Source organism: Chrysemys picta, chromosome 19 (assembly GCF_011386835.1).
Source record: "Chrysemys picta bellii isolate R12L10 chromosome 19, ASM1138683v2, whole genome shotgun sequence".
Lineage (NCBI taxonomy): Eukaryota > Metazoa > Chordata > Testudines > Emydidae > Chrysemys > Chrysemys picta.
Window position 1 is genome coordinate 4671362 of NC_088809.1, and position 25602 is coordinate 4696963.

Genomic DNA, 25602 nt, shown 5'->3' on the forward strand with positions numbered 1-25602 from the left:
GTGGTAAGAAATATCTAACAGTGTCTGAAAACAACACACATGGGACCATCTTTGGATTTAAATAAAAACAATGTGATTCCAATTGTGTTCAACAAACAAAAAGAACTTACACAGTTTGGAGCCCACTGTCTCTAGTGTCTTACCTTCCCAAAGCCAAAACTGTAGATGTTTCTTGATGAATTTGCTCCACCTTTTAGAAGTCTAGTCAGAGGACTGTTGGCATTTCTAATGTCAAAACATACAAGCATAGCTACATGTAGATTAATAGTGAAGGCCAAGATTTTGAAAAAGGTTACATTCCATCTCCCAAAGGAGATGGGAAAGAAAGAAAGAAAGAAAGAAAGAAAGAAAGAAAGAAAGAAAGAAAGAATACCCAAGTCCTGCAGCAGCTGCCTTTCAAATACTTCACTTGATATTTGGCCTGGGTCAGAAATAGTGAGGTTGCTACTACTCTCACTTTCTTGGCTGACACCACCCTCAACCCCTACTAGAGCTGAAAAGAAGTCTCGCAAGCACAGCAATGGTAACCCCATAGCCTGCTGAAACATGAAGCATGGTTATTTAAAAAAAAAAAGGCATATTTTACCAACTTGATTTTAATGTGCAACTATTATCTTGTATATGATTTTGTTTAAAGTCACGTAGTGCATAGCAATGCAAATATGCAGACATCTTGAATTCACTTCAAATCTTTTCACTAAAGTATTTTTCTTAACAGAAAGATATTTCCCACTAGACACATCAAACTTATCAATAAAAAGCATAAAACAGTTAGAGACACATCCTCTAAAGACTGGCAGTGACTTACAGATAAAGAAATGAGATTTATTTTATGGTACACAGTACCAGATATCTTAACATTAATACAATACAGAATTGTATCTGGTTTATTCAGAGAAACATTTCCTTTTAAATAAAGAAGAATTTGTAAGTTACCACCTACTGTTTGGCTCTACCATAGCAAGAAAAATTTAGTACTAATGACCACATATAAAGGTGACCCTTCCAAATACACTAGAATGTCTAAACAAGCAGCTTTGGTTTTAAAATAGCTATTGTCAAGAAGAAAGAGACAGACAACAAAAAGTAAAACACATGATAAGTTTCAGGATACTTAAGTATGGGATGAAACATCCCTGAATCACTAAGAAGTTAAGTTCTTACCCTTGAGTAATGCCACTAAATCTAGATGGGTTGCAGACCAGTACTTTTGATGAACCAACCTTCCTAAGTAAATCAGAGGGGAAATTCTGAATTGCAGCCTGCATGTGTGATGCACAACGCCGTATAAATTCTAACATCTGAAAAACATTAAGTATTCAAGAACTACTAGGTTATAAATGTTCTTATTTTAACTTAATAGAGCAGGATCATGAAGAAAAATTGTCACTTACTTCTTGGTGGCAATATTTGGCACCAGCACAAATATTTGAGATATTAAATTTTTTATTAGAGAGAGTCTTTACTGTCCATAAATGGTCTAAAATTGTTAGGCAGATATCAACCAAAATTCAGCACATTCAAAAAGAAGCTGTATCCATTGTGAACATGTACATTTAAAGAAAAATTAATGGTGTGAATATGTAAATAAAAGCAAACCTCAAGCCCTCCAGGTGACAGAGGTAATGTCAATAACTGACAATTCTGAAGGTGAAAATGATAAAACTACTGAATTCCAGCACAATTATTAATAAAGGAATAATCTATCTTGAATTATTCTGACTAGGTCTCAAATATGCATACTGAAAGACATCAAATTATCTCGTACCAAGCCATGGGATAATTTTAAATCAACAGCTTTCTTGTAACATTTTGCTTCAGTATTAAGTAAGCAATATTTATACCAGAATGTTTATAGTTCTAGGCCTTGGTCCTGCAAACAGCTCCAACGGAACTACTCACGAGTATGAGGGGATTGCAGGATCAGGACCTATCGCTGTAGTTCTCATCACTGCACATTTATACATTATGGCTCTGATCCTGCAAGCTTGTAAGTACAGGCAGACCTCTGCCCTCAGGTAGAGTCCCACTGAAATAATTTTGAGTTTATATGATCAGGACCTCAGAATATAATCTGAGCCAGAAAGTCACATAAGGCAAATCACTTAACATTATCTTAAAAAACATCTGTTTCCTGGGTATGGAGTTTTTGTTCCCAGACCATATTTCCAAGATAAAGTTGTGAAGTTCACATATATGTGTACCTGAGCACTACTATCCTTTCCAGCTGACATAGCCCAGCACTGTGGATTTCTTCCATTTTTATCATGTACTCGCAGATCACCTCCTGCATCCAACAATTTACTGAGAATCCACTGATTTCCTGAGAATGCTGCAGCATGTACTGGGGTGCTCCCATCATAACAGCGGCTGAGGAATATTAGAACAGAAACATTTCAAACTACCTTCACTATGGTAAACTACAGATACCTCTTGAAAAAGAGAATACTTACAACTGCATTATATGCAAGAGGAAAAGAATCTACCCTGATCTTGCCAAATGGGATTCCATGTATGGAGTGAGGACTGTATGGCCTTTTATTGTCACTAGAGGGATTAGAAAACTGCAGGCATGAAAAACTCTCTTTCTCAATACGCTTTTCTGCACTTTGCCTGTCTTCTGCAGAAACCAAGCTTTACCTTTTCACTCTCACTGGGGAGGTGCTTCTGAAGCTATGATTAATAATTTTAGTATTTAAAAGCTTCCAATTAGATTTTAAAAATTAATTCCTGACTCAAGTGAATGAGAGAAAGAAATGGAGTTCACACCTTTGCTTGCCCTATTGTTTGGCTGGAGACAGAGCACTGTTTATCTGTAAAGTGTGGTTATTGCTTGGACTAATGTAGTGACTTTCCTTGCAAAAAATAATCTCACTACAACCAGTGCACTGCTATCCTGTTGATCCAGCCTAGTAAAAAAACTGTCTCCGGAGGGACAAACAATTGCATTAGAAAAAGTTGTGAACAGTATTCCCTTCTGCCATTCACTTCAATCATGCATTCACATTAACACCTAGATGGAAATACAGAGCCCTGGACTACACTTAATATACAGACTGAACTAGCTATGTCACCCCAGAGTTCTGTAGTTAAGCATACCTAACCCTGCTCAGGGAGGTGGATTACCTACATTGACAGAAAAAAAACTTCTGTAGATGTAGGAAGCATCTGCACTATGGGACTATAAGGGCATACTTGCAGCTGTACCACTGCAGAGTCTGTAGTGTAGACATGCCCTTAATGTTAACATATTCAAGCTCAGAATTCACAACCTTCCCCAAAGAGTTTCATAGATGGGGCTCTTTGCCTGTTTTCTAAAACACTTTATTTGTCTAAGCTGGAAGGTACCAGGGTCCAAATCTGTATATGTATCTAGCAACAAAGAGTCCTGTGGCACCTTATAGACCAGGGGTCTCAAACTCAAATGACCATGAGGGCCGCATGAGGACTAGTGCATTGGCCCAAGGGCCACATCACTGACACCCACCCCTTGCTGGCCCTGGCCCCGCCCCCACTCCACTCCTTCCATGAGGCCCCGCCCCTGCCCGGCCTCTTCCCTGCCCCCATTCCAACCCCTTCCCTGAAGTCCTCACCCCAACTCTGCCCCCTCCCTGCCCCCAGGGGGTGCAGGAGGGGTGCAGGGTACAGCAGGGGGCTCAGGGCAGGGAGTTGAGGTGCAGGAGGTGTGCAGGGTACGGCAGGGGGCTCAGGGCAGGGAGTTGGGGTGTGGGGTGCAGCAGGGGGTCGGGGTGCAGGGTGCGGCAGGGGGCTCAGGGCAGGGAGTGCAGGAAATGTACAGGGTGCGGCAGGGGCTCAGGGCAGGGAGTTGGGGTGTCAGGTGCAGGAGGGTTGAGGGGTGCAGCAGGGGGTTGGGGTGCAGGGTGTGGCAGGAGGTTGGGGTCCAGGAGGGGTGTGTGGGATGTGGCAGGGGGCTCCGGACAGGGGGTTGGGGTGCAGGAGGGGTGCGGGGTGCGGGCTCCGGCCCGGCGCCGCTTATCTAGAACAGCTCCAGTGTGGCAGCGCCGCGCACCGTGGCCAGGGCAGGCTCCCTGCCTACCTACCCTGGCCCCTGGCCCCGCTCCGCTCCAGGAAGCAGACGGAGTCCCGGGGGCAGGGGGAAACGGCGCCATGTGCTGCTCTTGCTGCTCCTCCAGGAACCTTCCCCAAAGCTCCCATTGGCCACGGTTCCCCGTTCCCTGCCAATGGGGGCTGCGGGAGGCAGTGCCTAGAAGTGAGAGCACGGAGTCCTCTACTCCCGCCCCTCCGCCCTGCAGGGCCATAGTTCCAGCCGCTTCAGGGAGCGGCGCGGGGATCACAGCGCCACGGGGTAGACAGAGGGGCGGGGGGCGCGCGGGGGGCGCACGGGGGGGGGGGGAGCACAGGGAGCTTGGCAGGCCTCACAAAAGAACCCAACTCCTGTTCTAGACTAACAGATGTATTGGAGCATAAGCTTTCATGGGTGAATACCCACTTCGTCAGACGTCTGACGAAGTGGCTATTCACCCACGAAAGCTTATGCTCCAATACATCTGTTAGTCTATAAGGTGCCACAGGACTCTTCGTTGCTGTTTACAGATCCAGACTAACATGGCTACCCCTCTGATATATGTATCTAGGCTTTGCTCTGCTCAGCATTGCAAGATCTAAATCACTTTGACCATGTCTGCACTGCTGCAGTGCCATAGCGTAGATGCTTTCTACAAGGATGGAAGGTGTTTTTCTGTTGCTGTAGTTAATCCACCTCTCTGACAGGCAGTAGCTTGGTTCTTCTGTCAACCTAGCCACATCTACACCGCATGTTAGATCAGTATAGCTATGGCACTATTTTTCACATCTCTGAGCATCAGATCTATGTTGACCTAACTTTTAAGTATAGAACAGGCTTGAGGCCATGCACCACTGAGCAGAGCAAAGCCTAAATACTTTTTAAAAGTCAGGGCCCTGGGCTTTTTCTTTCCCCAACTATCAGCTCTGTAACAATTATAGTTTGGATGAAGGCTATGTCTCTCTTTCATCTGCTCATTGACAATTATTAAGGAAAATCTTGTGCATTACAATAAAGTTGATGCTATAACAAACTTAAGTTTGTTTCAGTTTATTAAGGATATAATTCTGACTCTTATACTTAACTGATTTGGGTCTGATCCATAATCCAAGAGCACACTTACTAGTTTACCAAGACCTAGCAATGCAGCAGTAAACAGAGCAGTCTGGCCCAAAGAGTTAATTGTGTCAACACAAATACCTGAAAAGTATAAATAAATAAGTAGTCGTGCCTCATGATTATACAATTTCAAACACCCCCCCATTATCAATCTTTAACTTTTTCAATTAAATGTTATAGAAATAGGGCCCTACCAAATTCACGGTCCATTTTGGTCAATTTCAGGGTCAGAGGATTTTAAAAATCGTACATTTTATGATTTCAGCTATTGAAATCTGAAATTTGACGATGCTGTAATTGTAGGGATCCTGACGCAAAAAGGAGTTGTGGGGGGGTCACAAGGTTATGGAGGGGGAGTTTGCAGTACTGCTACCCTTATTTCTATACTGCTGCTGGTGGGGCGCTGCCTTCAGAGCTGGGCCAACAGCCGCCGCTTTCCAGCTGCCCAGCTCTGAAGGCAGCACAGAAGTAAGGGTGGCAGTACCGCAACCCCCTAAAATAGCCTTGTGACCCTCCTGCAACTCCCTTTTGGGTCAGGGCCCTCAGTTTGAGAAACGCTGGTCTCCCCTGTGAAATCTGTATGGTATAGGGTAAAAGCACACAAAAGACTAGATTTCACAGGGGGAGACCAGATTTCATGGGCGGTAACGCGTCTTTCATGGCTGTGAATTTGGTAGGGCCCCTATATATAAGTGTAAGTAATACAGAAATAGTTAACCTATATCAGTCTAACTTGAACACAACAAAAACAAAACAAAAAACGTTTACCTCTTCCACCGGAGGCCTTGCCCCAAGCCAACCTGGAATGGGCCGAGAGCTGCCTGAGGACCCTCCACCTGCCCAGGGGTGTGTGTGTGAGGGGGTTGAAAGCAGACCCCAACCCGTGTCCCTGACCCACGGGCCCCCCCATCCACCCAGGGCAAGTGGAGGGTCCATGGTGCGACTCCCCACAATTGCCCAGATGGCTTTTACCATGGCCAAGCTGCAGCCCCCAGTCAGAGCCGGGTCCAGGTAAGAGCTGTGCATGGCACACGGTCAGCTGTAGGGAGCCGCGGACCCTCCTGCCCGGGGGGGGAGGGGGGAGGGCAAGGACATGGTCTGGGAACTGCTCTCAACCCTCCACTCCAGGCAGGTGGAGGGTCCGCAGCACCCCACAGCTGCCCGGGCTCCCCACCTGGACGGGGGAGGGGGGGTGAGGACCTCAGGAGGATGAGGAGGGGCAGAGGTAGGGCCATGCCCCCTTGAGCTCCCCTATTCCTGCACTCCAGTACCTCATCCAAAGTACTAAATGCCTCAGTAACAACTATATGGGTGAAATGAGACAATCACTATGCTCTTGAATTAACTTACACAGAAAAATTATAAAAGACAAAAACACCATACCAACAGTAGCAAACCACTTTGCAAAAAATGACCACTCGATATCTGACCTCTCAGTTCTTGTGGCGAAAGAAAAATGGCACACTACCTGCAAAAGACAAGCCTGGGATCTTAAATTCATAACTTTGTTAGAGACTAAAAATCATGGACTCAATAGAGACACTGGATTTATGGCTCATTATAATAATTTTATTAAGATGATGTTAAAAAAAAGTGAACAGAGTTTGAGCACAGAAATTTCTGTTTATCAGGGAATAATGTACAGATTATCGAGGGTACAAAGTTTGGTTTAAAATCAAGTGGCATAAGGAATACATAATCTGCAATGACCCCAATTGGAGGTAAAGGGTTGATGGGTCAAAGTACAGGCACTGAGATATGAGGGTAGGAAGTTCATAGAGTGGCTATGTTCGGGTGTGGAGTATAATGAGTGGATATGATGATGAGGATGGATTGCCCCTCATTTGTTGAGATTTAATGTTCAGGGAGTTTATGGTTCCAGTTCATATGATCCAGCGGAGAAGGTCTCGTGGTCCCTTTCTTGTAGTGGGAGAACAGATTTAAATTTTATTAGAGAATATTTAAAAGAAATAAACGATACAGAAAATTTGAAGCGTTAGTTATTGGTCATTGGGGGTAGCATACAGAGTATGGGGGTATGTTGGTGTTTTGGGGCTGGGCAGCACACATAGTATATACACACTGCAATGTCCCCAATGAGGGGTGGGTAATCGGTGGGCGGGATCAGGAGACAGTCGATAAACGGTGAGGGTCTATCACCCATACGGGAGGTAGAGACAGTCATGGGTATAAGTAAGCGGGCTGGGTAATGGGGATGGGGTGACCCTCACGTGGCGGGATTCAGCTAGGTTTGGTGGGTTTAGGGCTCAGGGGATAGGGTCCAGCAGGGGGTGTGTGTGGGTGCACGAGGTCTCCCCGGCTCACTCTCGGTATTGGCGGTGGCCGGTGATGTGCTCGATGTAAATGTCCCGGGACCAACGGATAGTGTCTGAGACCATTAGGCGTCTCATGAGCCGCGCGTAATGACGGCCCACCCCACAGGTCCTCAGCACGCGTTCGTTACACGGGTCCCAGGCACCCAGGGCCCCAACGAGCAGAGCGTCGACGTGCACCTCGTAGCCCTTAGTCCGCAGGGTGTCAGCCAGGGGGGCGTATTTTTCGAGCTTGCGGGCTCGGGCTTCGCGGAAGGCCGGGGTCCCACTAACCAACCTTTGTCATATGATTGCAGAGGTGTTAGTTGACCACTTCACTTTGAATGGTCTCTTACAACCGTGTTAACTCCTTGCGCTAAACAACTGTCCAACCTTATATTTAGCTGTTACAGTCTCAGCACTTTTCTCAGATGAAGAGCTTTCTGTAAACTTGACTCTTTCACTAATTGAAGTTTGTCCAGTAAGAGATAATGTTTTCATCCCTACATCACCCACCTTGTCTCTCACATACTGGGATTAACACAGCTATGACATCACAAATAATACTGTTTTAATCATTTTAATTAAAAATACAACATACAAAATTTCTATTATACTTATATAAATACATCTTAACAAGCAATCAAATATTAACAGAAATTTCTTTACTGGATTTCAACACAAACAGATCACCTACCACTAAAAATATAATCTTAAAAAAAAAGCCAAAATGAATTTGAAGATACAAGAAAAAAAAAATAAAACCTTTTTTTAAGACAACATAAAAGAACTAACCACTCAGTCTGTGTTCTCTCCCTCCCAACTTCCCAAAAGGAAAGAAGGAACGGTCATCAATAACAGACAGCAGCTGCATTAAAGCAACACTGTCTGCTCGCTTCGCGCTCAGAAGAGAACACTTTCACTCCTCCTCGTGGTTAGCAAGGTCAGACACTTTCGGCTACACTTCTCTAGTTACAAACTATAGAAATGATCCCTGAAAGTATAGTCTTAACAAAATCCTCCTCGGCTACACACCCAGGCTAACGTGCACAAGCTTTCTTGCCACGGTGAATATTTTCATACAACAGGTTTCGCCCTCAACGAACTAAAGGACAAAAATCGAAAACCAGGTGTCCATTTTATTAAAGCACAATTCAGCCAGCTTTAGAACACCGTACATTACAAGATTTTTATGTCGCTATTTACAGAAACACACCTCCTGATTAGCATGTGGAGCGCCCAGCAACCAATCAAACCCTCTTGCTCTTACTTCCTGAAACTGCGATACCTCTCACAGGCTCCTCTGTACCACATGACAGCTTGTCACGCACAGACAATGCGGACAGGTCAGCCCTTTCTAACATGCTCTGCAGCTGTTTCTCTCTGAATTGCTCTCAAATTCATCTGCACTAAAAGCTTTTGCAGGGTTCCATGTTACCAGTACCGGGTTTACCGTGGCGCCCGGCCCAGAGTCAGTAGGATGCCTGGCCTGGCCAGCCCGATCCCCCAGCCAGCTGAGCCGGCCAGGAAAGCTGCCCCCGCTCCTGCTCCCCAGCCTCGCCCCACTCTGCCCCTCCCCCCACAAACATCCTCCCCTGAGCTACTCCTTCTGGGGAACTGCAGCAGGGATCCAGCCCGCCCTTCACTCACGGGGCGGCAGGAAGTGGAGCAACCTGGTCCCAACCTGCTCTGTTCCGCTCCGCAGGCTCCCAGACGCACCGTTGGTGAGTGCTGGGGGGCGGTTCCCCTCCCCCAAACTCTGGGAGCCAGGAGAGCAGAGCGGAGCAGGCTGGGGACAGGTCACTCCACTTTCCCCCGCTCCATGAGTGCTGGGTCGGGCCTGCCCTGCAATTAACAGGTGGCAGGAAGTGGAACAACCCGGCCCCAACCCGCTCCACTCTGCCAGCTCGTGCTGGGGGGCAGTTCCCCCATGTCCCCCAAGCCTGGGTAGGAGATGCAGCGGTGGGGAAGGGGCATGGGATGGGGAAGCAGGGGCGGGGGGAAGGAAGGGGGTGGGATGAGGAGGGGATGGAGCAGTGGGGAAGGGGCTTGGGATGTGGGGGCAGGGGGGAAGCTGGAGCCCAGCATGCGGCATCCCCTTGGCAGAAGCTGGGGCTCCCCTGTTAAACAGGCCCATCGAACCCTCACCCTGATAAGCCCCACCTCCTCTGCAGCTGTACCACCCCAATGAGTCCCCCGACACCCTCCCCACTGAGCCCCAACCACCTACACCCCCACCCAAATGAACCCTACCTCCCCTGCACCTACACCCCCCTGCTGAGCCCCAAACACCTTCACCTGGATCCCCTGCAGAGTCCCGTTGCCCCTGCACCTGGAACTCCCCGATGAGCTTCTGTGTATCCAGATCTCCCACTGAGCCACCCGCACCCAGATTGCCCCACAGAGAACTCTCTTACCCCCACGTGTGATGGTGGGACTGTGAGGAAGGTGGTGGGCAGTGGGGAGGTCTATGGGCGGGGAGGTGCTGAGCGAGCGGTGTGGTGTGCAGGGTGCTGTGCAGTTGTGGTGGGAGGCTAGTGGGGGAGATCTCTAGGATGGGTGGGGACTAGGCATAGAGATCTGTGGTGGAGGTCTCTGGGTGAGCGGACACTGGGTATAAGGGTGGGGCACAGGGCAGGAGGGTGGTGTGGTGCGGGCCCACCCTCAAGGGGATGGGGCAAGCTGGCAGCACAGGGCTGGGCAGGCCAGTGTGTGTTTGGCAGCTGCAGGTTTGTAAACTGTGCCCTCCTGCTGGGCTGCCCAGAGCGGGGCTGCTCCCACCAGCTGTGCCTCATTGCCCCCAGCCTGCCCTTCACTCTGGAGACTGACCATCCCGCCTCCCTGCACCTTGCCCCATGGGAGCCCACAAAAATGTTTGGCACTGGGCTCACAAAAAGTTAATCCAGCCCTGCATGTTACCGGTGGTACTTGCACTAAATCAGTGGCTCTCAACCTTTACAGACGACTGTACTCCTTTTAGAAGTCTGATTTCTCTTGCATACCCCCAAGTTTCATCTCACTTAAAAACTACTTGCTTACAAAATCAAACATAGTACAAAAGTGTCACAACTCAGCAGGAATAATAAGAATATAGCAGTAGAGATATATTACCTACCACCTGACCAGAATGGTGATAATAACTGTGAAATGCTCAGGGAGATTAGAGAGGCTATTAAAATTAATGACTGCTGTGGAGAAAGTAAATAAGGAAGTGTTATTTACTCCTTCTCATAACACAAGAACTAGGGGTCACCAAATTAAATTAATAGGCAGCAGGTTTAAAATAAACAAAAGGAAGTATTTTTTTCACACAAGACACAGCCAACCTGTGGAACTCCTTGCCAGAGGATGTTGTGAAGGCCAAGACTATAACAGGGTTCAAAAAACAACTAGATAAATTCATGGAGGATAAGTCTATCAATGGGTATTAGCCAGGATGGGCAGGGATGGTGTCCCTAGCCTCTGTTTGCCAGAAGCTGGGAATGGACGACGGGGGATGGATCACTTAATGAATACCTGTTCTGTTCATTCCCTCTGGGGCACTTGGTAATGGCTGCTGTCAGAAAACAGGATACTGGGCTAGATGGACATTTGGTCTGACCTAGTATGGCTGTTCTTATGATCAGTATAAACAAGTCATTGTATGAATTTTAATTTGTTACAACTTCGCTAGTGCTTTCTATGTACCCTATTGTAAAACTAGGCAAATATCTAGATGAGTTGATGTACCCCCTGGAAGATCATTGCATACCCGCAGGACTATGCATATCCCTGGTTGAGAACCACTGCACTAAATCACCCTTACTCTTAGAACTGGTGCCACTTGAACCTAGGCATTCTGAACCATTTCAGTACTAGTAGCCAGAAACAACACAGCTGCACTAGGTCTGTTGTTCCTCCCTGCACAATCCCTGCTTGGAAAGAAGATATCTTCTGGTTCTGACCCTATTTACCATTGTGGGCCGCATAGGCAACTCTCTCTGTGTTATGTGAGCTGCATCCACACAATATATAAACTATCTGTATGGCCCTGAGGTGAGGATACTACATGGGCCGCAGTGGTATGCTGATTGGGCCGCAAGCGGCACATGGGCCGCAGGTTGAGAACCACTAGAATAGTTTTGCGAAGTCCATTGCCATAGCCTTTTTTCCCCATGTCTGCTGTGAGGCAGGAGCACATGAAATTCATAGCACTATAAATATGAGTGAAACCACCCAAATATTATTTACATAAAAACTAAATAGTCTAATTTTAAAACAAAGAAAAACACAGGCCACACAGGGAGTGGTGCAAGAGTCTCAAATGATTTATACCCCACCCCCAATGCAGCATAATTAACCTAAATGAATCATAACTATTTAAATAGAGTATCTTTCTCCTACAAAGCAGAATAAGACAAAAGGTTGAGGCTGTTCCCCTTCACATGGGGGGGGGGGGGCAGAGAAGAAGGATTTAGATGCTCAATCCACTTCAGATTATGAAAGAAACCGAGCAGACTAATGATTTACTCAAAACCCACCCCAGCAAAAAGAAAACCAAACTAAGTGTTATACAAGCTTCCCCGCCCCCCCCCCCATCAATAGATTTTAATATTCTTCACAATAATGGGTATTATCCCAGCTTAGAGGCCAGGACATTGGGGCAAAGAGAGCACAAAGCTAGTCACTGGTTGAGTTGAGAAGGAACTCAGGCCTCCTCACTCCTAATCTAATGCCCTTTCTACTAGACCTCACTGTTTTTATGAGAAAGAGGAAATTGAGCACAGCACAGAGAGGAGGGAGATGGTTTCTCGGCTCTCTGTGAGCTGAGGAGTGAAAACATTATCAAGCCCTATTGGACAGGGGTAGGTGTTGAAATGGGAGCATGGGTGCCAGGGAGTTAATGCTGGCAGAAGAGTGGTCTATGTGGCAGCAGGCGGTGCAAGGCAGAGAAGGGTGGGTGAGATGAAGCATTTGTTTTGGCTCTCTCCTGATGGGGAAGGCAGCAGAGGCACACCTGATCTTCCCTATCATTACAGAGCCTAGAAGTAGGAAGCCAAGAGATGGCAGAAGAGCCTGGAAGTAGGAAGCCAAGAGACAGCAATTCTCATATCCTACATGGCTTGCCTGATGTGCTTGGGGCCAAGAGCAAGCTGCATACCATCCAACTGCCAGAGCAGTAGATGTGAAAATAGGGGCTTCCAGAAAGAAGAAGGGGGAAAAAAAAGTGGGGGGGAGGGGTGAGAGAAGCTCCAAATAGCAATGTGTAAGTGTTGGTAGCCCAAAACCACAATGGTCCCAGGTTCTAGTCCCACAGGTGCTTACACTAGAGCAGCGGTTCTCAAACTTTAGGGGGGAGGGATAGCTCAGTGGTTTGAGCATTGGCCTGCTAAACCAGTGGTTCTCAAACTTTGTACTGCTGACCCCTGTCACATAGCAAGCCTCTGAGTGTGACCTCCGCCCCCATAAATTAAAAACACTTTTTAATATATTTAACACTATTATAAATGCTGGAGGCAAAGCGGGGTTTAGGGTAGAGGCTGATAGCTCACAATCGCCCATTTAATAACCTCATGACCCCCTGAGGGGTCCCAACCCCCAGTTTGAGAACCCCTGTGCTAAACCCAGTGTTGTGAGTTCAAACCTTGAGGGGTCCATTTAGGGATCTGGGGCAAAGATCTGTCTGGGGATTGGTCCTGCTTTGAGCAGGGGGTTGGACTAGATGACCTCCAAAGATCCCTTCCAACCCTGAGAGAAAAAAGTGGAAAAGGAAGAAAACTTACAGAATCAGGCCTCTACCTAAATTCAGAAATAGATTACAACAAAAAAGAGATATGGAATTTTAGAATTGTTTCAGTAACTACTGAATAAGAAACCTTTCACACTACATTAACTTCTATTAAACATACAATCAGCCAAAAGTATAAAAAAATCCATATAACAGAAAAACTTACAAAAACCTATTTTTAAACCTGTTTTATAAGGACTAACCACTCAGTCTGTGTTCTCTCCCTCCCAACTTCCCAAAAGGAAAGAAGGAACGATCATCAATAACAGACAGCAGCTGCATTAAAGCAACACTGTCTGCTCGCTTCGCGCTCAGAAGAGAACACTTTCACTCCTCCTCGTGGTTAGCAAGGTCAGACACTTTCGGCTACACTTCTCTAGTTACAAACTATAGAAATGATCCCTGAAAGTATAGTCTTAACAAAATCCTCCTCGGCTACACACCCAGGCTAATGTGCACAAGCTTTCTTGCCACGGTGAATGTTTTCATACAACAGGTTTCGCCCTCAACGAACTAAAGGACAAAAATCGAAAACCAGGTGTCCATTTTATTAAAGCACAATTCAGCCAGCTTTAGAACACCGTACATTACAAGATTTTTATGTCGCTATTTACAGAAACACACCTCCTGATTAGCATGTGGAGCTCCCAGCAACCAATCAAACCCTCTTGCTCTTACTTCCTGAAGATGCGATACCTCTCACAGGCTCCTCTAAACCACATGACAGCTTGTCAGACACAGACAATAGGGACAGGTCAGCCCTTTCTAGCATGCTCTGCAGCTGTTTCTCTCTGAAGTGCTCTCAAATTCATCTGCAGTTTTTTCAGGGTTCCATGTTACCGGTGGTACTTGCACTAAATCAGTGGCTCTCAACCTTTACAGACGACTGCCTATGCAGCCTACAATGGTAAATAGGGTCAGAACCAGAAGATATTTTCTTTCTAAGCGGGGATTGTGCAGGGAGGAACAACAGACCTAATGCAGCTGTGTTGCCACTGTCTACTAGCACTGAAATGGTTCAGAATGCCTAGGTTCAAGTGGCACCAGTTCTAAAAGTAAGGGTGATTTAGTGCAGTGGTTCTCACATGGGGTATGCAATGGTCTTCCAGGGGGTACATCAACTCATCTAGATATTTGCCTAGTTTTACAATAGGCTACATAGAAAGCACTAGCAAATTTGTAACAAATTAAAATTCATACATTGACTAGTTTATACTGTTCTCTAGTCTATATACACTGAAATGTAAGTGCAATACTTAGAGAATTAAATTTTATTAGAGAATATTTAAAAAAAAAAAACGATACAGAAAATTTGAGGCATCAGTTATTGGTCATTGGGGGTAACATACAGAGTATAGGGGTATGTAGGTGTTTGTCTCTGTCTGAGGGGTTGGAGCAAATTCGGTTGTATCTTAGGGCTTGGCTGTAGACAATGGATCGTGTGATGTGTCTTGGATGGAAGCTGGAGGCATGTAGGTACGTATAGCGGTCAGTAGGTTTCCAGTATAGGATGGTGTTTATGTGACCATCACTTATTTGCACTGTAGTGTCCAGGAAGTGGATCTTTTGTGTGGATTGGTCCAGGCTGAGGTTGATGGTGGGGTGGAAATTGTTGAAGTCCAGGTGGAATTCTTCAAGGGCCTCCTTTCCATGGGTCCATATGATGAAGATGTCATCAATGTAGCGCAAGTAGAGGAGGGGCACTAGGGGACGACAGCTGAGGAAGCGTTGTTCTAAGTCAGCCATAAAAATGTTGGCATACTGTGGGGCCATGCGGGTACCCATAGCAGTGCCACTGACTTGAAGGTATAAGTTGTCCCCAAATCTGAAGTGGTTGTGGGTGAGGACAAAGTCACAAAGCTCAGCCACCAGGCGTGCTGTGGCCTCATCAGGGATACTGTTCCTGACAGCTTGTAGTTCATCCTCATGTGGAATATTGGTGTAAAGTGCTTCTACATCCATGGTGGCCAGGATGGTGTTTTCAGGAAGAACACCAATGCATTGTAGTTTCCTCAGGAAGTCGGTGGTGTCTCGAAGATAGCTGGGAGTGCTGGTAGCGTAGGGTGTGAGGAGAGAGTCCAAATAGCCAGTTAATCCTGCTGTAAGAGTGCCAATGCCTGAGATGATGGGGCGTCCAGGGTTTCCGGGTTTATGGATCTTGGGTAGCAGATAGAATACCCCTGGTCGGGGTTCTGGTGGTGTGTCCATGTAGATTTGTTCCCGTACTGTTGCTGGAAATTTCTTGAGCAGATGTTGTAGTTTCTTTTGGTATTCCTCAGTGGGATCAGAGGATAGTGGCCTGTAGAATGTGGTCTTGGAGGGTTGCCTGGCAGCCTCCTGTTCATAATCCGACCTGTTCATTATGACTACAGCACCTCCTTTGTCAACCCCTTTGATGATAATGTCAGAGTTGTTTCTGAGGCTGTGGATGGCATTGCATTCTGTACGGCTGAGGTTATGGGACAAGTGATATTGTTTGTCCACAATTTCAGCCTGTGCACGTCTGCGGAAGCACTCTATGTAGAGGTCCAGTCTGTCATTTCGACCGTCAGGAGGAATCCATGCAGAGTTCTTCTTCTTGTAGTGTTGGTAGGAGGGTTCCTGTGGGTCAGTGCACTGTTCAGTGGTGTGTTGAAAATATTCCTTGAGTCAGAGACGACGAAAGTAGGCTTCCAGATCACTGCAGAACTGTATCGTGTTCGTGGGGATGGTGGGACAGAAAGAGAGTCCCCGAGATAGGACAGACTCTTCTGCTGGTCTAAGTGTGTGGTTGGAAAGATTGACAATGTTGTTACATGAGTTGAGGGTACCACTGTTGTAGCCCCCTGTGGCAGGTAGGAGTTTAGATAGCTTACTGTCCATTTTCCTCTGTAGAGAAGTGAAGTGTGCATTGTAAACGGCTTGTCTCATTTTTGAAAAGTCCAGCCACATGGAAGTTTGTGTGGAAGGCTGGTATTGTATGAGAGCCTCCAGTTCTGGCTCATTACAGAAGCAGCTTTTCCTCTCCTGGAATTGACACCTCCTCATTATTGGGAGTGGACTACATCCACCCTGATTGAATTAGCCCTGTCGACAGTGGTTCTCTACTTGTGAAGTAACTCCCTGCTCTCTATGTGTCAGTATATAATGCCTGCATCTGTAACTTTCACTCTATGCACCCAAAGAAGTGAGGTTTTTACCCACAAAAGCTTATGCCCAAATAAATCTATTAGTCTTTAAGGTGCCACCAGACTCCTTGTTGTTATAGCAGCATAAAAGAATTTTAGAATACTACTGAATAAGAAACCTTTCACACTACATTTACTTCACTTTCAAACCCTACCAAAAAAAAAACCATAATAAAATTAAGATTTACCATTAAACATACCACCAACCAAAACCATAAAAAAAATTCACATAACAGAAAAACTTACAAAAACCTATTTTTAAACCTGTTTTATAAGGACTAACCACTCAGTCTGTGTTCTCTCCCTCCCAACTTCCCAAAAGGAAAGAAGGAACGGTCATCAATAACAGACAGCAGCTGCATTAAAGCAACACTGTCTGCTCGCTTCGCGCTCAGAAGAGAACACTTTCACTCCTCCTCGTGGTTAGCAAGGTCAGACACTTTCGGCTACACTTCTCTAGTTACAAACTATAGAAATGATCCCTGAAAGTATAGTCTTAACAAAATCCTCCTCGGCTACACACCCAGGCTAACGTGCACAAGCTTTCTTGCCACGGTGAATATTTTCATACAACAGGTTTCGCCCTCAACGAACTAAAGGACAAAAATCGAAAACCAGGTGTCCATTTTATTAAAGCACAATTCAGCCAGCTTTAGAACACCGTACATTACAAGATTTTTATGTCGCTATTTACAGAAACACACCTCCTGATTAGCATGTGGAGCTCCCAGCAACCAATCAAACCCTCTTGCTCTTACTTCCTGAAACTGCGATACCTCTCACAGGCTCTTCTCTACCATGTGACGTTACAGCGAACATGTCTGTCAGGCAGAGCCCGACGCAGACAGAGATCTATCTACCATGGTCTGCAGCTGTTTCTCTGGAGTTCGAGTCCCCTAAAGACTTCAAGTTTCACATTACCGGTGGCAGGCGCCGACTCTGGGTGCTTCGAGACTGGAGGATCCACGAAAAAAAATAATGGGTAATTAGCACCCACCAGCAGCCCCCGCCCTTCAACTTCTCTCCCTCCTCCAGCCCCTCCTGCCCGCTGACGGGTCCCGCCAATCAGCGCCTCCCCCTCCCTCCCAGCGCCTACTGCCTGCCACGGATCAGCGTCAGGAGGGGCGGGAGTGGGGCACTGGGGAAAGGGGCCTGGGAGGAGCCAGGAGGAGCAGCCCCCCGGCAGATTAGAAAGGGCGCCGCTACACTGTACTGGTGCAAGGCGAAGGCAGAGCAGCGGGATTTGGTTCAATTGCTCCTCTCAGCACAGTTTCTCAACGTCGTGGACGGTGTATCCAGAAGACAGCAAAAGCAAGTCTTTAGTTTTGCAAGTATATCGCCACTATTTTCCCCCTTGAAACAGCAGCACACATCATTTATAGCAATATAAATGTCAATAACTGTTAGCAAACCTATCCAAATATTCTTAAATCAAACCTAGAGAGAGCTGACATCGGAGGCAAGTACTGTATACATTTGCCTCCCTAGAGAGTACTATGTAAGAATTAATCTGTAGAGGTATGACAGGTATTTAACTGCTGTCTCTTTCTCCTGAAAAATGGAAAAAGGCAAAGGCTTAAAGCTGCCTTTGGGAGAATTTTCAAAACCATCCAAGTGATTTGGACACTCAATTCCCACTAATTTCTTCTAAACTGGCTTTCAAAATCCCACACCATGAAAAAAAGGGGTGGGTGAACAAACCCCTCACAACAACGCATAGAAAAAATAAGTATTATATAGATTTAGAAACAAAACCAGCTATTATAAACTTCCCAAAGCATAATTTTAAAGTAATATTTTAAAGCTTTTTCATTCAGTCAGTTAATACAGACAAACCACCCAGTCTATGCTGTCTCCCTCCCCCTTCTCCAGCGGGAAGAAGCAACGGGCATCAGCGACAGACAGCAGCTGCATTAAAGCAATCCCGCCTATTCGCTTCGCGCATAGAAGAAAACATTGTAAAACTCGTCCTCCTAGCAATCCCTTTCGATAGCACTTCTCTAGCTAAACGCCGGCCGTTTCTCCTGAAAAGACATCCTGCCTACTTGTCAATCCCCGTCTACCCTGATTAACCTCTTAATTACTCATTTTTTAAAACAAGTGGTCACGAAAGAAAATTGATAGTTCCTTTGCAAACAGCCTTTTTGTCAACAGATGTCCATATTCTTCAGAGCAGTGAGGGGAGCACTCTTTGTAGTTTGTACAGGTCGAGTTTATTGCCCACCCCAGAGGCTCCTAGCACCCTCAATCCCCTCCCATAAGCTCCCTATGTTCCCCTTCCCATCCCACTCTTTTTAAGGACTCCCTAAAATTTCCCCAATCTCATACCTTACCGAAGAATTTCTGTACCCTTATTCCTCCCATACCAAGTTCACCACATTTCTTCCCACACCAACGGCTCTGTTCACACCCCCATTCCTACCTCCCCATGGCAGGGACTCTGTGTTCCCTCTATTCCCCCATGCCAGGGGTCTTTGTGTATCCTCCATTCCCCCCATGCCAGGTTCCTCCAATTTCCATACAACTAGGGGTTCTGTGTACCTCCACTTACCCCTCGCTCCATTCCAGGGCCCCCATTCTCTCCACCATTGTAGAGACTACAAAAACAACAAGGAGTCTGGTGGCACCTTAAAGACTAACAGATTTATTTGGGCATAAGCTTTCGTGAGTAAAAACCTCACTTCTTCGGATGCATCTTGCAGTGAGAAGTGAGGTTTTTACTCACGAAAGCTTATGCCCAAATAAATCTGTTAGTCTTTAAGGTGCCACCAGACTCCTTGTTGTTTTTGTAGATACAGACTACCACGGCTACCCCCTGATTGTAGAGACTGTGTGCACCCCTATTTGCCTCTTCTCCCCCATTCCTCCCTCCTTTCCAAGTCAAGCTCTCCCAGGCTCCTTACCTGCCACGGGTTCTGTGGGTCCCATTTTTCTCCACCCCCACTTCCACATTAGGGCCTGTACTAAGGGCTCAGAGAGGCTCCGAGAAAGTTGCATACCAACGAACTGGCAGAGCATTAGGGGTAGAAATAGGGACTACTCCAAACGGGGGAGAGCGTGGAGAAAAGAAGAAAAAGTGGAAAGCAGAGAGAACTTGCAGAATTAATATTAATCCATGCGCCTATAACTTTAAAATAGAACGGGGAGAGGACAAAAGAGAGGGACACTGCATAAAAGGTGGAATTAGAGGTTCAAGAACTCTTAAGCAACTGATAAATAAAAACTGTTGTATTTTTACACTGCATTTTCATCTCTCATGCTATTAGAAAACTCACTGAAAAACACCCCCATCCTCCCACACTTCTCGGCTCTCTGAGCTCTGATCAAGTGAAAAAATTCTTAGTTGCGATCCCTTCTCTAAATATCCACATCAGAAACAAAGTTAAACACCAACTTTAAAAAAATATATATTTTAGTTTATACAGATTAACCACATTCAGTCTGTGTTCTTTCCCTCCTACTACCCCAGAGAGAAGAAAGAAAGATCATCAATAACAGACAACAACTGCCTACTCAGGAAAGAACACTTTAACTCATCCTCGTAGTTAGCGAGACCAATCACTTTGAAAACATCCACCCACGGCTATAGTCTAACGTCTAAAGCGCCTATATTTCGTGGTTACAGTGTGTAATTTAATACATCAAATCTAACTATGATCACAGAGACAGTGAGACTGACAAACAGTACACTGTGTGCATGTCTCATTGTAGCACCTAAAATATATGAAAAAAATATTAATGCCCTCTTTAGCTTCTGTTACAAATAAACGTTTTCCCGAATTTCACCAATCACTTCTTCTAATTAACAGAGGAACACCGCTTCAGCCAATCAGATATTTCTTCCATAGCTCATACATAGAGGCGGGACTACAACTGGAACTGGCTACGTAGGAAGGACGCATCGGAACAGTTACGCAAAAGCAGCACGCATTGCAAGAGACGAAGGTGCTGACGTGCTTCAGAAGCGATGTAGACAGTAAGCAATCCGCTCTTAAAGCAATGACGTCTGTTCCCCAGAGATTCCTGTTAGTCTCTCCTCCCATTAGGTACTGTTTTCTTAACATTGGCCCGTCTGCTTACCACCCCGCACTCCGAATTCACTGGCAATAATAGACCATATATTATCAACTTGGTGGTTTGCTTTTCGAGCCTCTCTACCTTTGCCGTTAAGGCGGATCTACACATGTCTACAGTTATGTTTCTCAAGTTCACGGAAGCCACTAAAACTGGTATTGGGGTGAATAAACTCCGTTTTTCCCCTATGCAACTCTCTTCCTAGTTCAAGAGCTGTACACTATTTGGATACGGTACGACTGTAAACATCCAGTATTAGGAACGTCACATTTTGGATAGAAAATATAGCAGCAATGTTTTTATATATATATATAATTGCAAAAATAAAGAGATGTCAAGTATTAGAACATCTGCAAAATATCTGCATTCACATATAGGGAATAACCAGGCGGCCGAAAATTACAGAGAAATAAACTAGGCATGAAATGCTTTTCGGTTTGAACCAATATGCTGTAAATTGATAGGAGTATACGTTTCCTCTTAAAAGGGGACTTCCACAATTCTTCAAAATTACAGCCGCGTCATTTTAATTATTTACTGGTTCTATAGTCAACTACATAACTTTCTATTCCACTTACCACTTTTCAGTTCATACCTGTTTTGTGGCTACAATAAATAACTAATGCCATTTGCTATACAGACAAATCTGTACATCAATCACAAAAATGGAGTAAACTTTTCATATGGCATCCTAATTTCCTAACACAAAGAAAGCATCATCCATTGTCAAAAATACAAGAGAGCATGATATTTGCAAACACTTGTCTAAATTCAACTCTTACCTTTTTTCAGGATTTTTTTCACTTTAACATAGTTTCCTTGTTTAACATATTCGTGCAGTTGAGCTTCCAATGAATCATTTTTTATAGTACCAAGCTGGACTGGACAAGGTATGGGGAGAGGGACAGCATGAGCCATCCTGTTTCAAAGAAACAGACTAATAAATTATACTGAATCCAGGTCACAGCTAGAAAATGCAAAGATACAATCCACATATTTTAGATTAAAATAGCTTAATAGCTATAATAACCACTACTGAGCGACTGCTTCTTCATCGGGAAATAGAGAAAGAAAGGGGGAAGGATAGAGCTCCCTAATGGGCCCATCTGCAGTTCACCTGGTAATAACAAAACCACATGAGAATATGGTCTACACAGAAGGTTGGAATGTACTCATTAGGGACTTTGCTTATTGGACCCCATAGACTGAGCTGTGTGCGGGGTTAAACAATGCAAGTGAGACAGGATTTAAGAGGACCCCGCTGAAGCAATGCTCAGAGTCCATCTAAGGGAATGAACCTAAACCCCTGAGAGGTGCACAGACCTACAGTATCTCAGACCTCTGGATAAGGACAGTATAGAGCGAGTAAAACAGGCTCCAGTTACTGGGTGCCTTCTGCTCAGGGCCAGAGCCCCCAAACGCTTCTAATCACAGGGCACTCAGTACCTTCCCTGCACCTGGTGCATCTCGTATTCAGCAATTCCTCCCCCCTTTATCCCCTACTCACCGTGGCCGCACGCAACAGCCTCCCTTATTCCCCATTACCCCGCGCGCCCCGCACTCAGCACTCCCGCCCTACACCCCCCACGCCCCGCACTCCGCCCTACACTCCCCACGCGCTCCGCACTCCCGCCCTACACCCCCACCCCGCGTGCCCCGCACTCAGCACTCCCGCCCTACACCCCCACATGCCCCGCACTCCCGCCCTACACGCCACCACCCCGCCCTCAACACTCCCGCCCTACACGCCACCACCCCGCCCTCAACACTCCCGCCCTACACCCCCCCACCCCGCGTTCCCCGCACTCAGCACTCTGCCCTACACCCCCACCACCCCGCACTCAGCACCCCCACCCTACACTTCAATACCCCGTGCGCCCCGCACTCAGCACCCTCATGCTGCACCCCCGCCCTACACCCCCACATGCCCGCACTCAGCACCCTCATCCTGCACCCCCCGCACCCCCGCCCTACACCCCACCCCCACGCACCCAGCACCCCCACCCTACACCTCAATACCCGTGCGCCCCGCACTCAGCACCCTCACCCTACACCCCACCACCCCCCACCCCACCCCACCACGTGGGCCCGCACTCAGCCCTGTCTCCCTCAGCCCTAATACACGGCTTCAGGTCCACAAACACCCGGCACGCCGCCCCCCGCACAACCGTTGACCGCTACAGGCCCCTCTTCGCCTCGCTCCTCCATCCCGACCCCCTCTCAATCCGCCCCCTCCCCCCAAATACCTCGGTCCCCACCTAGCAGCTCGTGGCGGCGGAGCCCTGGCCAACCGTCGAGGGAGGCGACCGTTACTGGCGAGGGACGGAGGCCCCCACAGGACACAGTTCCTGAGGGGTGGAAGCTCCACGGGTCCAAGGAGCTGCCCGAGGGCGGGGTGTTGGGGGGAGGTATGGAGGCTCCCCTGGGCCACAACTCCCTGGCATGAAGTGCGAAGCGGGGCAGCACGGGCTTTCATCTGCGGTTTGTCCAGACCACTCTTCTGCGGAGATTAACCTGCCCCAAGATGGGCAGTGGAGCAGTCGGAGGCTCGCTACAGGCTACGCCATCCACCCAAACTTCTGCCACGTGCACATCATGCCTACAACACGCGGCCACATGCACCGACTACATACAGCGAGCCACCCCGTCTGGCAACACGACGCCACCTCCACCTGCCAGCGGTGGCTGTAATTATCCCGGTCGGTGGACACCAGGCATTGAACGCCTTGCCAAGTGCCCCTCGTGCATGTAACAGGATGCCGAGTGTACAGGAAACGTACAACATACTCTGTGCACAAAACGGGGGGCCAAGCGAGGTGGGGCGCAGCAGTACATTTTAGCCACATTTCTCTGGCAGCGTCATGATTTTTCAAACTGGGTCTTTCATTTTTGACATACAGTATTAAGCGGAGCCTCGGGAATCAGCTTGCAGAACCACCGCCTAAGTTCCTAGTCTGCCAGCTTGCAAATATAATTATATAAATGTACCCCCCCACCATGCAGCACTGCCTGCATCAGAATGCAGAGATACAAAAATAACCAAGAAATATGAGCTGCTCTCATTAATCTCAGTGGGGCTGTTAACTTTTAAGCCTATGGTAATTTACACGTCTACATTGTTGAGATTTCAGCAGGAACAATTAGCTCAATTAGGGCTGTGGGTCGAGACTGGGATATTATTCTGAGGAGAGGTTTCTCATACCACTACTTTTATTTTCCATTGTGACCCCTGATCCCAGGAGATATGTCACCTCAAGTCCCCACTGTGTAATTGGCTGTTCACAATAGTCATGGCGGGGTTAAATTAAAATGTCTGCCTGATCAAATGGACTTCCCAGCCTGTGAGGGCAACTGTAACATTATACTCAATTAAACACAACCAAATTAAAGTAGCTGCTTGACTGTAGTCTCATATCTCAGACAAATCCTGCAATTCCTGGGCTGTCCTTATCTCTCTCTTGGAAGATGAAGGACTAAATGGAGAAATAATTCGCCTGTCAAATCTTGTATTCTGATCACACTTCCTTGCCCTATGGGCACAGAGATTATAAAGCAAGCTCTAAAGTCTGCTATACCAGCAAAGATTTGTCTCTCTTTCAGCTATATGTGCCCTGACTCACAATGGAGTTTGGACTAATATTACAAATGCCAGTCTCTCACTCACAGAAGCAGCTACAAATGTTGTTGCTGATTGAAACACACATCTGAGGTAGATAAGAGTGCTGTGCCAGGGCCCAACATGTAGGTCCAAGTAGGATAGGTGACTAAAGCAATACTTCCAACCCCAAGCATTGTGATACCATGAGTCCACCCACTCTAAGAATGTCTTAAAAATCATAGTTTTTAAAAAAATAACATGTTTGGGGTTCTTTTTGTTGATCATTGCTTATACCAGAGCTGAGGAACTTAGCTCTTCACCTCACCTCTTTTCTGCACTGCTGCACATCCAGCTACAAAAGAGAGATGATTACTATTTTCATTACAATGGTGCCCATGATTTGCTAGGCGCTGCAAAGACAGCCCTTGCCCCTAGAGATTATTATCTAAAAATGACAGCGCACAAACACCGGTTGGGTGAAAGAGATGTCTCAAAAGCTGGGGGGGGGGGGGGTCGGGTAGAGGGCTGGGGGCAAGCAGCACCTAAGGCTACCCATCTTTCAGGGGTGCCCAACCTAACCTTGGCACCTGACCTGGGACCCGCTATATACACCCAGGCTGGGGGCGCCAGTATGAGCCAGCAGGCTGAGTGCCTCATGGCTCGCACCGTGCGCCCTCCCCCGGCTGTAGAAGCTCCTTGCTGCCCGGCCGGAGTCGCTAGCCGGGGGCCGAGCAGAGGGAAAGGATTTAGGGCCGCAGACAGGGCGGGATCCCGGGTCGGTGGGAGGGGACTGGCCTGGGCGGGGGCGGGCCGGGGTGGAGCCCAGGCCTAGAGCTCTGGAGGCTTTGGGCCCAGCCTGGGGACCATGCAGCGGGATGTGGGCAGCTTTCCTCTAGCCCCAGGGCTCAGGGCTAAGCTCATCGGAGCCGGGTTCCAGACGGCCCAGGAGCTGCTGGAGATCGGGCCCTGCGAGCTCAGCAAAGGTACCGGACTGGGACCCATCGGGGGAGGGGTTTGGTTTATCCCCCGCCAAGGCCCCGACCCCGCGTCTCAATTGCTAGGCTCTAGCCCAGCGGCGGCGCTTTCCCCCTTCGCACCCCCTCTGCCCCTCCTCTTTCCCAGGCCAGGCCTGCACACGCACCGACTGCCCCTTCCCAGCGGACCCGGACCGTCTACCCACTCTATAACTTCTTCTAAAGCCCCATCTACGCCCCCACCGAACCTCACTCCCTGGCCGTCGTTCTCTCCCCAAGACCCCTTCCTTACTGGGGTGCTGGAACAGTTTTTATAATGAGTTTCAGTTTTTATACTGAGAGCCAAATTGTAAATCCTGTATATAATGGAAACCACTTCAATCCAGCAGCACCCCTAGTTCCAGCACCTATGTTCCTTATCCTCTACCTAGGCACATTCTCATCCTCCCCAAGACCCTTCTCTACAGGCCAGGTGCCACCCTGAGCCACCCCCAAGCACCCCTCTAGCCAGGGACCTCCCCACTTTTCTAGTCTTGGGAGCGTTCT

The 25602-nt window shown here is 47.3% G+C and overlaps 2 protein-coding genes, 1 long non-coding RNA gene, 3 other non-coding genes and 2 pseudogenes across 25 annotated transcripts in view; 2 read left to right on the forward strand and 6 right to left on the reverse strand.

Moving 5' to 3' along the window:
• Positions 1-23142, reverse strand: part of TEX14 (testis expressed 14, intercellular bridge forming factor) — a 90771-nt gene extending 67629 nt beyond the window's left edge. For 6 of the 8 annotated variants that reach the window (XM_065573213.1, XM_065573208.1, XM_065573212.1 and 3 more), the window contains exons 1-6: positions 22743-23142; positions 21267-21403; positions 5131-5245; positions 2205-2370; positions 1165-1301; positions 144-225 (exon numbers count right to left, since the gene is read on the reverse strand). In XM_065573213.1, the coding sequence (XP_065429285.1) occupies positions 144-225; positions 1165-1301; positions 2205-2370; positions 5131-5245; positions 21267-21403; positions 22743-22960 (855 nt within the window). In that variant the 5' untranslated portion in view covers positions 22961-23142. The remainder of the gene's footprint in view (positions 1-143; positions 226-1164; positions 1302-2204; positions 2371-5130; positions 5246-21266; positions 21404-22742) is intronic. The other 2 variants (XM_065573214.1, XM_065573216.1) reach the window with 1 other exon arrangement.
• On the reverse strand, positions 8270-8486 carry LOC112058693 (small nucleolar RNA U3). The gene has a single exon (XR_002887839.1). It is a non-coding gene; the product is annotated as a small nucleolar RNA U3 (small nucleolar RNA).
• On the forward strand, positions 8822-21119 carry LOC101944472 (uncharacterized). The gene is made up of 3 exons (XR_510068.4): positions 8822-9200; positions 17196-17392; positions 19880-21119. It is a non-coding gene; the product is annotated as an uncharacterized LOC101944472 (long non-coding RNA).
• LOC112058700 (small nucleolar RNA U3) lies at positions 13445-13661 on the reverse strand. The gene has a single exon (XR_002887847.2). It is a non-coding gene; the product is annotated as a small nucleolar RNA U3 (small nucleolar RNA).
• Positions 16692-16908, reverse strand: LOC112058701 (small nucleolar RNA U3). Its single transcript, XR_002887848.2, has one exon. It is a non-coding gene; the product is annotated as a small nucleolar RNA U3 (small nucleolar RNA).
• LOC112058703 (small nucleolar RNA U3) lies at positions 18245-18428 on the reverse strand (annotated as a pseudogene).
• On the reverse strand, positions 19840-20003 carry LOC112058702 (small nucleolar RNA U3; annotated as a pseudogene).
• Positions 23143-24868: 1726 nt separating the features above from the next.
• Positions 24869-25602, forward strand: part of RAD51C (RAD51 paralog C) — a 28196-nt gene continuing 27462 nt past the window's right edge. For 5 of the 13 annotated variants that reach the window (XR_010593846.1, XM_042857927.2, XM_042857925.2 and 2 more), the window contains exon 1: positions 24879-25065. Coding sequence is in view for 11 of the 13 variants with exons in the window: in XM_042857927.2 (XP_042713861.1) it covers positions 24948-25065 (118 nt within the window). In the remaining 2 variants the exon portion in view is untranslated. Of the gene's footprint in view, positions 25066-25602 lie in introns of all 13 variants that reach the window. The other 8 variants (XR_010593848.1, XM_042857928.2, XM_065573242.1 and 5 more) reach the window with 3 other exon arrangements.